Source organism: Camelus ferus, chromosome 14 (assembly GCF_009834535.1).
Source record: "Camelus ferus isolate YT-003-E chromosome 14, BCGSAC_Cfer_1.0, whole genome shotgun sequence".
Lineage (NCBI taxonomy): Eukaryota > Metazoa > Chordata > Mammalia > Artiodactyla > Camelidae > Camelus > Camelus ferus.
The window spans coordinates 25,058,847-25,073,807 of NC_045709.1; the positions used below are offsets into that span (position 1 = coordinate 25,058,847).

Below are 14,961 nucleotides of genomic sequence, written 5' to 3' on the forward strand. Positions count from 1 at the left end.
AGACACGTGGGGCTGCCAGTGCCCGGAGCCCCTCCACCCCCAAGGAAGCACTCCCCAGATGTGACAACCAGACATCTGCCGACACTGCCACTGCCGAGCGTCCCCTTGAGCACAGCTGCTGGGTGGGACCCCCACAGCAGGCGGAGCAGCGTCTCAGGCTCATGCAGGACCTGGGGGGGCGGGGGTCAGAGACGGGTGCTCAGGCTGCTGCCTGAAGGACACAGGAGGGGAGGCGGAAGCCTCCTTGTTCCAAAGAGCCGTCCAGGTGCCGCATGGCCCGTCTGCTCCACACCACGGGCTGGGCTCCACAGGGTGAAGGATGACACCCCCAGAGCCAGCTCCAGCCTCCATCCCCAAGTGCCCGAGGAGAGGCCAGCCCGGCGCATGGGGCAGGCGGACGGCAGCGTCAGCCTCGGGGCTGCAGTGCGCTCCCCTGGGGCTGGGGCAGGCACTGGCGCTGGGTGCCGGGGCGGCTTCTCTGCTGGGAGGACGTTAGACACTTCTCCCCAGAAGCAAAGCTAACTGTGCCCATGTATTGGCAGCCCTCCCTGGTCCTCCTGTGTTCACCCGTGTTCACGGCAAGTTCCCGGGAGGGAGGTGGCTGGGCCACTGGGCCCACGCTGCTGGGACCGCAGGACCAGTTCTCCCAGAGAGGTTACAGAGGGCAAACGCCACCACGCCTCCCGGCCCTGAACGCAACTCTGTGTGCTGTCTTTTCAGGGCAGTGCGTGACTGTCCTGACCACTCTGACTTGGGGAGAGACATGGTCAACTCACCACAACTTCTCCAGGAAAACGGGGCTCAGGGGGGCCGCTGACCACAGAGACACCCCAGCCCCCTGGCACGTCTAGTTGGCTCCCTGCGCCCGGTCCGAGGACGTCTGTCTCCCAGGTCTCACGTGGCAAACATGCGTGTGTGTGGGTGCGTGGACGCCAGCTCAGCTTAGTGCTACCCTTCCAGGTCCACCCTCCTCCCTGGGGGGACCCCGTCTCCTCGCACCCTGCGGGGCTGGCAGGGTGTGCCACCCCACCTGGGTGGATTGTGGCTGACCTGGTGCAGAGCTGCAGTTCTGGGGGGCCTGGGCTCAGGGTGGGGGGGCTCCCCGGCTTCGCTGGATGCCAGGCCCTCTAACTCACACCCCAGCTCCAGCCCTGCTACCCGCCAGACCCTTGGCAGGCCCCTCCTGGTGTTCAGAGCCGCCAGGCAGCATGGCAGGGCCGTGGCGCCCTCTAGCGGCCGGCGGGGCCTCACACAGCAGAGTCAGCCGCACGGGGCTTCCCATCCAGGTTCTGCTGGGGGCTCTCTGGGACCTACAGATCCGAGTCCCCGGGCGAGAGCCCACAGGTGTTTCTGTCCGCGGGCACACCCGGGAGAGGAGCCAGAAAAGGCAAGACAGGACCTTTTCCTAAAAAGCCACACACGGGGACAGGCCCGCAGTGGCGACAGTGCAACCCCTCACAGGCCCCACGGCACGTGGCTGGGAGCATCTGGGACAAACAGACCCAACCGGCCCACAGGCCACTTTCTCCCTGAGAACCAAACATGGGGGAAGGAGATTAGCTAAGAAACCCTGCACCCTCAGGAATGTGGAGGGCGTGGGGCTGCTGTGCCGGTGCGAGTGTGAGCCTGCCAGGAGCACCGCCTCCCTGCTCCGGAGTCTCTGCCCTGCTGTCTGTGCCCCCGGGGTGGGGAGGGGAGGGTGCCCTGGGGGGCGCATGCACTCAGTCACACACACAGGCACACACAGAGACGTGCACACACACACAGTCACTTGCATGCACACAGGCACACACAGACACAAACGTGAACACACACACAGGCACACACATAGTCAGATACATGCTCACAGACATACACACACACGGACACACAGGCACACTCACACGTGTACACTCAGACATGTTCCTGCACATGCACACACTCATACACATGCACACATGCTCTGGACGAGGGCAGCCTGGCCCCCTGCAAGACCAGCCCCCCCGCCCACGTCCACCCTTGGCCACATGAGGTGGGGGCCCCATGGCCCCCAGTCTCCCCCCCGGGAGGCTTCCCAGTGGAGCGTGGGCTGGGGAGGCGAGCTCTGCCCCCTTGCCCTGCGGTGTCTCACTCAGTGCAGACCATCAGGGTCCTCCCTTCGCCAGGCGCTGGGGAGCCTTCAGTCAGAGGCACAATGGGATTTTGGGGCGAGTCTGAGGGTCCTCCCTGAGGTGGGTGCCCTCCCACTGGCCCTCTACCCCCTTGGGGGAAGGGTAGCAGCTTCCCTACAACCCCCGCCCCCACCATGCCGCCCACCCTGGCCACAGGACCCCAGGACCCCAGGCCTCGCCCCCACCCCCACCACTGTCCCCTCTCTTGCTCTCAGGTCGTACCCGGGGTCCCTGCGTAGCCCTTGGTCTTGGTCTGCCCGTCCTTCAGCTCCACGGCCAGCCCAAGGTCAGAAATTCGGACATTGCCTGAAAAGCAAACGTGGGCTGAAGTCACATGTGGCTCCACAAGACAGAGGTGCCCGGGGTTCCCAGAGCCAAGGCCAGCCTCTGCACACACGTGTGCACGCATGGGCACACATGCTTGCACACGCACACCCGGGCAGGCCCCACTCCCCAGTCCTGCTGTAGAAGGACCTATAGCTGGATTCGGGGCAAGGTCCACCCCAGCTCAGCCTCCCCATCTCTGCCTTCCCGAGCTCTGCAGCCTGTGGGAATGTCCGTGTCTGTCTGACCTGGTGACAGAAAGGGCTGAAGGGAAACCTATGTGTCCGGGATTTCCCGAGAGAACCCCAGCTCAGCTCCTCACCGAGCGCAGAAGGAAAAGAACGCCAGAGGGCGGGTTTGGCCAGAAACTGTCAACCATTTACTAACAGTCCCACACATTGTCCACATCCTAGTCACGCACCAAACTGCACCCCAAATCCATCCAAAATCTCCCTGTGCGGACAGTCTCGTTCTGTCGCAAAACAGCTGAATGAAAAATAAACAAACTTGAGATGAGTCCTGGTGCCGTTTAGAAACTTAACAAGCATTTGTCAAGGTCGGCCCACCCCCTACCAATGACCAGTCAGGCCACAGAGGTGAACCTGGACAGGAGGAGGGGGAGGGGGAGGGGAGGCCCGGCGGGGAGCCGCCTCACCGTCATCGTCCAGGAGCACGTTCTCGGGCTTGAGGTCTCGGTAGACGATGCGGTGCCGGTGCAGGTGCTCCAGGCCACTGATGATCTGGGCCGTGTAGAAGATGGCACGCGGCTCCGGGAAGCCCGGGTTCTCCTCATCCACATTGTAGATGTGGTACCTGCGGGCAGACCACGAGGAGGCCTGTGCCTCTCTGGCACGACTGCAAGACCTGTGCCTGTGGTCTTGACGGAAAGTAAAGTCTCAGGAGAGCAGGGAGGCCGCAGCCTCCCATGCGCCGTCAGCAGAGCGCCTGTCATTCTAGCCTCAGGGTCCAGCCTGCGGAGCCTGCAGCAGAGCCAAGGCCCCGCGGCGGCCCGTGTTCGCATCCTTACAGCCCCCTCCACCGCAGCGGTTATAGGGAAGACGCAGTGTGGCCGTCCTCACCCCATCGCCCCCACCCCGGCCCATGGGGCCTGGGAAACAGGCCGCACAGCCACTGCACGGTCACCAGCCGAAGGAGTGGCAGAGGGGAGAAAGGCAGCCCATCAGGTGTGAGTGGTCACCACAGAGCCCAGGACGCATCTTGGCCTTGCACCAGACATGCAGACCCTCGTGGGCCTGCAGCAGGATGCCCCTCCTGCCCCACCCCAGGTGGTGTTCACATCTCACAGAGAAGCAAACCTAACAAATGAATTATTCAAACTGGACAGCAACCAAGGAGGGGAGAGGCAGGCGGGAATCACAAAGAAATGAGAAAGAAATCCTCAGATCAGCTGGAGCAACAGCGTGAGTGGCTCTTACGTGGCATAATGTTTTGGTGGGGTGCGGGGTGGGGCGGGTACGCTCTAGTGCAGTGCAGCCTGGCAGAACATGATACAATGTGGTGCAATGCAGTGCAACGTACAGCGTGGCATCAGGCAGCGTGCTGTGGTATCGTGAGCACGGACGGTGCACAGCAGTGTAACACGGTCAGCACGGCGCAGCGCAGCAGTGCACAGCACGTGGCCTGAGTAGCGCAGTACAGCACAGTGCAGTCTGCTGTCGTGGAGTGTACTGTGTGTGCGGCAGCATGGTGCAGGATGCTGCACCACAGCACAACACAGGGCACAGCGCTGTGTAACAGCGCAGCACCACACCGCAGCGCATAGAGTGCAGTCTGACGCAGCGTAGGACAGTGACGGAGTACGTGGCACAGCGCAGTATAGCGCAGAGCATGTAGCATCACCTGGCGCGGTATTATGTGGTTCAGTGCAATGCAGCACAGAGAGCAGAACGCAGAGCGGTACGAGATAGCAGTGCCGTGGTGCGGTGCAGCAAGAGCGGGAGAGTGCACGGCAGCCTACAGCGCACAGCAGTCTACAGCGCGCTACCGTGTAGTGCAGTATAACACACTACAGTGCAGTATAACGCAGCGTAGGGCTCCAGCACGGCGCAGCACAGAGCAGGTGCGTCCTCGACAGCCTGACGCGGTCAGCGTGGGGCGGTGTGATGTACCCCACGCTCCTGGCACTGTGCCGCATCGCATACTGCAGCGTGGTCAAAGGTAGGGCGGTGAGCGTCACTACCACTTTTGCGCTTTGAGTCAGGCTGTTTGCCCTTCCCGGACCCCTGGCTTCTCTTCCAGAACTTGCGTGGGTTGTGCCATCAGGCCTCAGACCCTTGTCGGGAAAAGGGAGCTGACAAGCTTACCTGGCAGGGTCTTGGCGCCAGTGAGCGCAGAGGGGAGGACAGGGGCGCAGCGTGGCCCCTCTTGTGAGAGGGGCGTGTGGCAGTCTTCCTAGTGTCCCAGAGTGTGGACTTAGTCTCCACAGCAACCTTTGAGCACCAGGATTTCGTCTCCACCCCCACTTTGCAGACCAGCACTCTGTAAGGCCAGGTTGCCCAGCTCACAGGTGGGCCTCCCCTCGGAGAGCAAGTGACCCGACTTCCCCCAGGAGTCCAGGGCCCTCAGGTCTCTGGCAAACACAGGCCCCGCCCAGCAACAAGGCCCTCTGCCTCCCTCTACCTCCCTCTGCCTCCCTCTGCCTGTGACCGGGTGACCGCCAGGCCACAGCTCCCGAAGTCGGCCACATGGTGCCCCAGCTCTGCAGTCATCCAGAGCGTGGCATTGATGAAGCTTCTCCACGTTGGTTCCCCCCTCAGAGAGCAAGGCCCTCAATCCCTTTATTCATCCGTCCACAGACCAGCACCTGACCCACAGCCGCTGCTGCCCACCCAGTCCCCTACCATCCCCCAAACCCCTCATCCACAGGACCGGCCAACGACAGTCCCCCCGGGGACCTGCACTTTGCTGGGACTGAGGACACACCATTTGAGAACCAGCAAACAGGAGTCCAGAGACAGACTTGGATGGGGGCAGGGCTTTCCCTCGTGGCCCCCGGGCCCTCGGCTCGTGGGAAGCAGCCCCCCTGGGCTCAGGGACCCGCACTCCACACTCGGCTCCGACCTCCCGTCCCGGCCCCCACGTTGGAGAGAGAACCTTTTACCTTATGTCACCTCCATTCATGATGGTCATCACCAGACAGAGGTCGGTCTTGGTTTCGAAGGCATAGGCCAGAGACACTATGAACCTGCTGTGGACTTTGGCGAGAATCTTCTTCTCCACCATCGCGCCCTGAAAATCAGGGTAGGCACCCAGACTTAGGAACGTGATGCCGCCAAAACGGCCGAGTTCCACGAGCCAGAAAACGTCACAAATAGAATCAGAGCTGCAGACAGATGCTGGAAGCAGTGGCACGAAGCAACTGCACGTAACTCAGAGACACGCTTCACACGCCCCGCTCCACGCCGGCAGGGTCACCAGCAAGCCCGTCACGTGCCAGGACTTCAGGCTTCCCGGAGCCTCCAGCAAGGGGGCTCCCGCCACCCGGTCTTACGAGTGCAGGTGAGGGTCCCAGCAGGCCCCCGGCAGCCTGTCGGGCGCTGACCTCCCCTTCCAGCCCTTCCTGCTGCGATCCCAGCCTGTCCTCCCCGCCAGGCCTCTGGACACAAAGGTCAGCCAGAGTCCACCGGCCAGGGCCCCCCAAGCCGCTCCACATCCCTGTTCATGGTCCATATGCATTGTAAAGCCCCTGAAGTCCATTTAACGAGTCTGTTCGAGATGGGCTGGGTTAGGAGAAAGTGTCCTTCTGAGGGAGGGGCTCCCCGTGCTGGAGGAGCCCTTCCTACCGCCGTGTGGGGAGTTTCAGGTGGATTTTACTTCGTGAAAGCTCCCTAAGGGTCCTGAACTCGGGACAGAGCAGCTGCTGTATCCTAACTATGGCCTGAAATTTACGGTGGATGCCACGTAGGCACAAGGGCAGAGCATCGTGCAACGGGAGGCCCCGCGGTGCCCGCTGTCTGCCCGCAGCACGGTCTGCTCCGTGCAGAGGGAACGGGACGAGGGCCTGCGGGACGAGATGCCCACTGGGAGATGGCTCCTGAGATGCTAAGCCGCCTCCACGGACCCTCCCAAGTGGAGCCTGACGCCAATCGGAGGGCAGACCCCCTCAGAGCACCTGCCTCCATCCACTCCCGGGCCAGCACCACGGAGCCTCCTGCACCAGCTCCCCGTGCCGCCTCCTCGGCACTAGCCAGGGAAGATTCCAGAAAGCCAGAGTGGAGAGGAGACCGCGCAGGAGGGACCAGTGCCGAGCCCAGCAGGACGAGCTGAGTCCCAGCGCGGGAGGCCACACACGGCCTACAGCCCCCTCCAGCCCGGGCTTGGCAGCCGTGCAGACAGGCTGACTCGGACGGACAAGGTGCACAGGATGGACATGCCACCCAGGGCTGAAGCAGGTGCCCCGCAGGGTGGGCCTGCCCACCCGCCCACCTGCCTGCCACGGCTGCCCACCTGGTACCCCTTCCTTTTCTTCAGCCGCTTCTTGTTCAGCTTTTTACATGCGTACATCTTGCCGGAGGCCTTCATCTGGCAGGCCGACACCTCCCCAAAGCCGCCACGCCCCAGGACCCTGAAGTCCAGGAACCAGTCCTCCCCCATGGGCTGGGCCTCCAGCCACTTCCACTGCAGGAACCGCAGGAAGTGCAGGCTGCCCAGGAACTCCTGGAAGGGGGCCCGGCTCAGGTACTCCAGGGTGGCCTGCAGGAGGGGCTGGAAGGGCCCGTCCTCGCCGGCCACTGGCCCCTCCCTGGCACGCGCCACCGTCCCCTCGTCCAGGAAGCTGCAGAAGAGCTTGGCCTGGGGGTCCAGGTACTCGGCCCGGATGGCCTGGGCCTTCTGCGGCCGGAGGTCGTCATCGGCCAAGTCGTAGTCCTCGACATCCTTCCAGAGCCCCAGGGCCGGCACGTGCCTCTCGTCCGCCCTCAGGAACTGCTGGAAGAGCCGCTTGCCGATGGGCTGCTCGGAGCACACGCTGGGGAAGTCCAGGTCCAGGCTCTCCCGGAGCCCCTCGCACTTGGAGAGCGGGGGCAGCTTCAGCCTGGCCAGGTACCTCCTGTCCCGGGAGGACGGGCCGCCGCTCCCGTCAATGCTGCCCCGGGCGGCGATGAAGGCCGAGTTGGCCACCACTGTCTCGAGGGCCCCGAAATCCATCCTGGGGCCCACCTCCCTCCCGTCGCGTCAGGCACCGCGTCCCGAGCCGGCCCGAACCGCTGCCCTTGGTCTGTGGCCCGCGCCTGCCCTCTGGGGATGGAAAGTTGGCCCGGCCGCAGCCCCGGGAGCCCGGCTGACGCAGCTCAGGCTAAGCCCGCCCGGCCGGAGTGGAGGACGCTCAGGGCGCAGCAGGTGCCAGAAAAAGACAATCCCTAAGCCGCTCCAGACGGATTAGAGCAGCCGCCCTGTCTGGCTCCTCCCCTCCTTCCCGCGGGGAAGGACACACCCCCAACGGCCACACCACGCGGGAGCCCAGAGCCGCCTGTCGGCCCTCGGACCCAAGTCGAAGGGCCGGACCGTCCACCGGCTTCCCCGTGGGGGCACGAGGCCCAAGTGAAGGGAGGGGCCGGGGACGTGAATTCACAAAGACAGCTGTGTTTCCCCACGAGGCTTCGCTTTTGTCCCTAGAAAAACAGCAAGTGGGAAGAAAACCAGCTATGCTAGGGGTTGAGGAGTGACCACCGGCCAGGGGGCCAGTCAGCCTGCCAGGACCAAACTCCACCCCGCGCTGACACTGAGAGCAGCTGTGTCACCATGACCAACGGCCTCAAGTAGCCCCGGCACTGGCTGAGGGATCAGCCCCCCCCTCCCCTGGGGAGTGCTGGCAAAGCCGAGACACCGAGAAGCCAGTGAAGGCAGGGTGAGGAGCAGGAGGCCCCCAGCTGCACCCAGGGCTGAGGTCCCACAGAGAGCGAGGGGGGTGAAGAGGCCAGGGACACCCTGGGGGACAACACCTGGGACACACCACCTGGGACACACCTGGGGCACATGTGGGGGACACTAGGGACACACCTGAGACACAGCTGAGGCACACCCAGGGCACAGCTGCCCTTCCCCATGCCCTCTTCTGCGTCCCCTCCCCCCCAGCGCGTGTCTGGAGAAGGTCATTTTGATAACGAGTGTGCAGTGCACACACTTTCCCTATTGGGAATTCAGAGACTGAGTGTGGAAGATTTCAAAGACTTCCAGAAAGAACTCACCCTTTGCTCACTTCCAGAGCATCTCTGTCCTCTCCAGACCAGGGTGGCGTTTATTCCGGGGACACCAGCTGCTGCCCTGTGGCTTCAGGCCTGGGCACACTGGGTCCCAGGCTCGCAGGCTGTGGCCTATTAGACTGCAGCCCAGTGCAGCATTCCCTGTTTTTCCGGCCCTAAAATCCCAAAGTTGTGAATGGGAACAGTTAAGGAAAATGCAGAGGATTGGTCCATTAAGGAATTATGAGTTCAAGCTAAAATGGTGCAATTGCATCTGAACTCTGGGCTGTTCAATTTGCTGACAAACTTAATCATCCTGAAGAAAATGAGCATGATGGCTGGAGGGGTTTTCGTTATTCTTGGTCCCAAAGGAACCTCAAATTTGGCTGCACGGCTCCCTCAGCGGGAGGGCCTGGGAGTGGCAGTGAGGGAAACGCCTCACAAGGCCAGCGGTTGTGAGCTCCGTGTCAATGGAGAGGCCTCTGCCGCGCAGCGTCTTTGCCAGGCTGCCCTTTCTACCTGGCTGCAGTCGGATGCCCCAGGGAGCGGCTGTCACGGCCCCCACTGGGCAAACCGCCAAGGCCTCCTGGTTCTGGCTGCATCTCGAGACGGCCTGCAGGTTCAGGCCCCACGCAGGCTATCTCACCCAGAAACTCGGGGCTGGGATGGGCGCCCCGGGGACCCAGTGTGCTGCAGGGCCAAGCGTCCCCAGCCCAGAACCTGCCGTGGCCCCGCAGCCACCGCACAGCCCCCGAGAGCTCCAGGACCGTGGGGTCCCCTTGGCGCACAATCTGCATTTCAAAATCACGCCCAGGGAGTGGGGTGCGTTCCGTCTCTGGGCTGCACAGCTGTGCATTCCTCAGAGACACACGAAAAAGTCCTGAAGAGCCTAGCCCCCCGCCCCCAGCAACGGCTCTCAGAGACAAGAGCCCTGCCTGGGCACTGCCAGGTGTGCGCTCAGGGAGGGGCGCAGCAGGAAGGCAGTGGCGGGAGACCCCCGTGGGGCCGCCACCTCAGTCACCTGCTGCCCCTCGTCTCAGAGCCGGAAGCAGGTCAGCGACAGGTGAGAGTCGGGGTCCGGCCCGCCCTCCTGCTGCCTGCCCTTCACACCCTCCCGAAGGAGCGAGAGCGGGAAGAGCAGGGGCACCTGCGCGCAAGGAAGACTTTCTCCTTCGCCGCTATCAGAACAGACCAAGTCAGGGCCAAGGGCGTCCGGGGCTGGGGGCCGGCAGCGGGGCCCCGACCTGCCCAGGGAGAGGGTGGAGGCACCTGACAGCGGGAGGACCTGCCAGGGCTGCCCGATAGCGGCGGCGTGATAACGCCTGCCGGGCTCCCCTGGGACCGGCTCCGCCATGCCGCTGACCTCTGACGAGGAGACTATAAAACCCCGGACTTTCTCCTCCTGCAGGAGGGCTTCCAGAAGCAGGGCCGATGGCAGCGCTGCAGGAGAAGAAGTCGTGCAGCCAGCGGATGGAGGAGTTCCAGCGCTACTGCTGGAACCCGGACACGGGCCAGATGCTGGGCCGGACGCTGTCCCGGTGGGGTCCGTGCCAGCGGGGACAGGGCAGGGGTGCTGAGGAGAGGACAGAGGGCCCCCCGCCAGCAGCATGTGGCTGGCGGTCCTGGTTCCCGGGCCCTGCCACCTCCCTCAGCAGATGACCCCATCTCAGCTCTAGTACCCCCAACACCCGGCCCTGCGGGAGGTACTGCTGAGGACGGGCCCCAAAGCTTCAGCCTCAGATTTGAGAACAGCGCTTTTAAAGCTTGTTCCTAAAACTCTAATTTTTAAAAGACTTTTCAGCCAAGGGCCCAGGGCTCCTGTCAGGGCCAGGAGAACATGCTGGAACTAGACGGGGGTGGTTGCATGGCCTGTGTGTGGGCACACTCGGTACCGGGGAGCCGCTCGCTTGACGGCATGGCTCGGTGGGTTTCCCGCGTGTCCTCCCAAGACACGCAGGGAGCCGGGTCTGCACTGCCTCTCCCGCAGTGTGGATCAGCCTGTACTACGTGGCCTTCTACGTGGTGATGACCGGGCTCTTCGCTCTGTGCCTCTACGTGCTCATGTGCACCATCGACCCGTACACACCGGACTATCAGGACCAGCTCAAGTCGCCAGGTACGGTGCGGCTCCGGACCCTGCCTCAGGGCCCAGACAGGCCGCCCAGGGGCCCCCTGCCCCTCTCCAGCGGCGCCAGGGCTTCGAGGGGTGCACCTGGGTGTGGACAACCTCAGCTTCGTCTGGGGAAGGTGACCCAGATCATAGTCTGGCCTTGGCTTTGGTTCCGGTTATTAAAACAGGTGTCTGTGCCAGAGACGGTCTCGACACGGTGACCTTACATGCTGCTAAGCACAGAGACCTCTGAAGGGGAGGCTCTACGAGCCCGGGAGGACTGTCGTCTCGGGGAGGACACCCCCGCACAGCTGCCGGGAGCCTAGTGGGGGACGGCGGGGGGACCAGCCTTACTGAGCCCCACTTCCGTGGGAGCATCTCGCTCCCTCGACAGCAGATTAAACCCAGAACGGTGTCCTGTGAGCACAGGGGCTGCCCTCCGTGTGGGGAAGGGGCTGAGGCAGCACCAAACGAGAGAAGTTCGTTGGTGACAGGGACACGCCAGGGCTCAGACCGGGAGGCGGCACTTCCAAGTCCTGGGAAGGGGTTTGGACCCAGACACGGCCAACCCAGGGTGACCACAAAAAACAAACAAAAAGTGAGGGAGGGAGGAGGAGGAATGAAGGAAGAAAAGCTTTTTCCAGCACAGCCGCTCAGTGCTTGTACCAGCATCCCTAACTCTGAGGAAGACACCGGGGTCAGGTGACGGCGGCAGGGCACTGTGGCCAGGAAGGGGCAAGGGGTCCAGCCACCCCCAAGGACCTTCTGTAAGTCGTCGTGACCCCAGAACACGCTACTGGGTGTCAACTTTTAGAACCAGCCAACGTGGAGGATTTCAATGTACCTTCAGAGCAGAACGTAACAGACGACAGACTTGAGAACGCACCACCTCAGAGTCTGTCCACCACCCAGGCAGGCAGGAGAGGCCAGAGCACCGTGGGGCTGCGGCCACCACTGGCGCCCACGTTCCAGGAGGAGATGAGGCCAGGGAGCAGGCTGGAGTGGGAGGCGGGAGGGGAGCAGGGTGCTGGCCGACCCCACAGCCAAAGGCCTGGATGCGGCCAGATTCGAGGTGCCACGCTCTCCCCCCAGGGGTGACCTTGCGGCCGGACGTCTATGGGGAGAAAGGCCTGGACATCTCCTACAATGTGTCTGACAACAGGACCTGGACGGAGCTGACGCGCACCCTCCACCGCTTCCTGGCGGGTAACGTGTAAAATGCACTGCAGTCCTGCCTCCTTCTCTGAGACACCCCCAGGGCAGCTGCAGCAGAGGCCATGCCCGCAGGTGCGTCTGTCCTGCAGGCTACTCGCCGGCGTCCCAGGACGGCAACATCGACTGCACGTCGGAGAAGTACTTCTTCCAGGAGCGCTTCCTGGCCCCGAACCACACCAAGTTCTCCTGCAAGTTCACAGCTGACATGCTGCAGAACTGCTCCGGCTCGCCGGACCCCACCTTCGGTTTCGCAGAAGGAAAGCCGTGCTTTATTATTAAGATGAACAGGGTGAGTGTCGGGGTTGGAGGTGGCCGTGGAGAGGAGGGGCCGGGAGGTGGGCTGGGACCGAGGCTACAGCTGCCCCGTCCCCTCTCCCCTCACCCCTCCCACACTGAAACTGCCATCCAAACACGTGTGCACAATGGCTGAAGAGAAGCCGGGCCGTGTGCAGGCCCTGGGAGGCACCTGGGACCTGGGGACCAGCCCAGCGCTGGGCGCTGAGAAAGGCTGACCATCAGAGCACAGTGGACCACAGCAGCACGTCCATGTGGACACGGGGACCAGGGGACAGGGAGAGGTGACATCTCTGTGGGGACCTGAGGAGGGTGGGGTCTGGTGGGGGATGGGAGATGACCTGGCTCCAGGCCGGCATCTGAGCACTATTGTTAATTTTCCTTTCTAAGAGGCCGGGGTGGGTGCAGTGCAAACGTGCTCACATAGGTGGAGGACGGGGCACACGGCGAGGCAGGTGCTGTCCTGGGCTCTGGGCACGAGCAGGAGCATGGAGGCTGCGACTTCAGGAGGCTGAGACCTGCGTGAATTGGGAGAGGCACACGCGGCCCCAGGAATCTGCGTGGACCCTCCCGAGCATGGCTTGGACCCTCCCATCCAGCTCTGCTGCTGCCCCGGTGGGGGGGGGGGGCTCCTGGCTTTGAAGTAGGAGTAACACCCACAGGGTCCTTAGGACAGAAACCTGCCCCAGACCCTCCTCTGCACCCCGTCCTCACACCCACAGACGGGCGCAGAGGCCACGGCCAAGCTTTCCCTTCCAGATCGTCAAGTTCCTCCCGGGCAACAGCACGGCCCCCAGGGTGGACTGCGCATTCCTGGTGAGTGTGACCGGCCGGGAAGCCCACGGGAGAGCCCCCAACCCGTCAGGCTGAGCGCTCGGGTGTGCGAGCCGTCCCGGAGTGGCTTTACTGCGGGGAGAAGGACCCAGTGAGGGAAGCGCTGGACGTTGCTGTTCAAACAGCTTCGGGAGCAGCAAATCACTAACACGCTTCAGGATGCTGGTGGCAACTTAGAAAAACCAGCGCACTTCCACCGCACTCCTCTGTCCTTATTCACACGCTCACAAAAGCAGGCCCGATGACCCACGCTGCCCTTGCTGGGCAGAGTGTGTGCGTGGGCTGCCGAGAGCCGGCATTAATTCACTCCAGCTTTTCTCAAAACCGGTTTTTAAGCACAACATGGAAAACTAAATTTGTCTTCACCGCATGTTCTCTCAAGTGCGTTTCACAATTATGCCCTCAGCCAAGGCTCCAGGCTGCCAGCACGGACGCCCCCCGGGCATCACCAGCCCCGAAGCCTGCAGCCTACCCAGGCGCAGGTTCCTCTATTCGGTTTTCCTCTTCTACTTTTCTCGACCACACGCATAGGCCGACTTGAGATTGTAACAGACACCAAGGTCTCATTCCCCATTCTTGGACGAGCTCCAGCCGTCCAGCCGGCAGGCAGCCCGCCGACTCAGCGAAGGGAAGCAAACCCCACGGCAGCAGGCGGATCCGTCTCCAGCCGCGGCTAATTAGCTGGCCAGCCTCCCAGCTCCCATCCCAACGTTCTCAGCTCTGTCACCCTTTTTATCCCAAGAGGACTTAAAGTGGAAAAAAATACAAGCTCGATAAGTCACCAGGCCTTGCAGACTAACAAGTCACGGCCTTAGTGAAGAGTAGCTCTCGCTCACGCCAGCTGCACAAGGTGGCCACCTGCCCAGTGCACACATGCGGGTGCTCACACACACAAACGCACACAGAGACACGCGCACGGGTGCACACACCCGCGCGGACGTGCAGGCCCCTCCCTGCTCAGGCCGCGCCTCTCCGCCCCCAGGACGAGCACCCGCGCCAGGACGTGCCCCTGCAGGTGGCGTACTACCCGCCCAACGGCACCTTCAGCCTCCACTACTTCCCCTACTATGGGAAGAAAGCCCAGGTGGGTGCGCCCCTCCCCAGCAGCGGCTCCAGAGCCGCCTCAAACCCAGCAGTGAGCGACAGGGGAGAGCCACAACCGCGCCGCCTGTAAGAACGAGGCAAGGCGTGGCACAGCCCCCTGACCTCGCTCTCCAGGTGCTTCCAAACCCACACTCTCAAGAGTATCTGAAAATACATCATTCTTGTACAGAATAAATACCAAATCTGGTCTGTTACTTCCCAAGGGCCTCCCAACCCCTTTCAGACAACTGCCTCTTTCAAGTCATTTTCTCCAGATCTCTTGCTTTGCTCTCTGGTTTTCTTAATAGTAACTTTCATCTAATATAATTTGGAGGTGAATCCGCCATTGGTCTGTCCCCTCGAGGCAACTCTCCCCGTTTCTAGGCAAGGAGTCATTTTGTCCCAGGGCCTCCAGGGCCCACAGTGGGGCCAGCGAGCTGGGAGGTGCCCGCAGCTCTAGGGTCAGAGCGCCCCGCCCACGCCCACCAGGGTCCTGACCGACCATCTCCGTTTCAGCCCCACTACAGCAACCCTTTGGTCGCCGCCAAGCTTCTCAACGTCCCCAGGAACAGGGACGTTGTCATCGCATGCAAGGTCCTGGCAGAGCACGTGACCTTCGACAACCCCCATGACCCCTACGAAGGGAAGGTGGAGTTCAAGCTTAGAATCCAGAAGTGACGAGCAGGAGGCTGGCCCGGCCCGCGGGGGCACTCGCAGACCACCACCTCCTGGCCACCGGCTGCCACCACGC

General features: G+C 62.8%; 2 protein-coding genes and 1 long non-coding RNA gene across 5 annotated transcripts in view; 2 read left to right on the forward strand and 1 right to left on the reverse strand.

Annotated features, from left to right (window-relative positions):
* LOC116668619 overlaps positions 1-2,508 on the forward strand; it is a 15,203-nt gene extending 12,695 nt beyond the window's left edge. Inside the window, exons 3-4 of one of the 2 annotated variants that reach the window (XR_004325842.1) lie at positions 721-891; positions 2,366-2,496. This is a non-coding gene — a long non-coding RNA (uncharacterized LOC116668619). Of the gene's footprint in view, positions 1-720 lie in introns of both variants that reach the window. The other variant, XR_004325841.1, reaches the window with a different exon arrangement.
* Positions 1-7,640, reverse strand: part of GRK1 (G protein-coupled receptor kinase 1) — a 12,743-nt gene extending 5,103 nt beyond the window's left edge. Inside the window, exons 1-4 of the mRNA XM_032496568.1 lie at positions 6,942-7,640; positions 5,596-5,723; positions 3,130-3,287; positions 2,373-2,456 (exon numbers count right to left, since the gene is read on the reverse strand). Coding sequence (XP_032352459.1) covers positions 2,373-2,456; positions 3,130-3,287; positions 5,596-5,723; positions 6,942-7,640 — 1,069 coding nt within the window. The remainder of the gene's footprint in view (positions 1-2,372; positions 2,457-3,129; positions 3,288-5,595; positions 5,724-6,941) is intronic.
* A 2,451-nt stretch (positions 7,641-10,091) lies between these two features.
* ATP4B (ATPase H+/K+ transporting subunit beta) lies at positions 10,092-14,961 on the forward strand. Of its 2 annotated transcripts, none has more exons than XM_032496022.1 (7): positions 10,092-10,217; positions 10,662-10,790; positions 11,877-11,990; positions 12,089-12,288; positions 13,053-13,109; positions 14,116-14,211; positions 14,727-14,961. In XM_032496022.1, exons 1-7 carry the CDS (start codon positions 10,106-10,108, stop codon positions 14,886-14,888), a joined length of 870 nt encoding a protein of 289 aa, XP_032351913.1. In that variant the 5' UTR covers positions 10,092-10,105; the 3' UTR covers positions 14,889-14,961. The 2 variants fall into 2 exon arrangements, with proteins under 2 accessions (XP_032351913.1, XP_006176796.2); XM_006176734.2 differs by having other exon boundaries at positions 10,106-10,217; positions 14,110-14,211.

Excerpts from the sequence above, each read along its gene's own strand:
- ATP4B (XM_006176734.2), top strand. The coding sequence starts at position 10,106 with ATGGCAGCGCTGCAGGAGAAGAAGTCGTGCAGCCAGCGGATGGAGGAG. Across the intron at positions 10,218-10,661 it reads CCGGACGCTGTCCCGGTGGG|TGTGGATCAGCCTGTACTAC; the intron begins GTCCGTGCCAGC and ends CCTCTCCCGCAG. Across the intron at positions 12,289-13,052 it reads TTATTATTAAGATGAACAGG|ATCGTCAAGTTCCTCCCGGG; the intron begins GTGAGTGTCGGG and ends TTTCCCTTCCAG.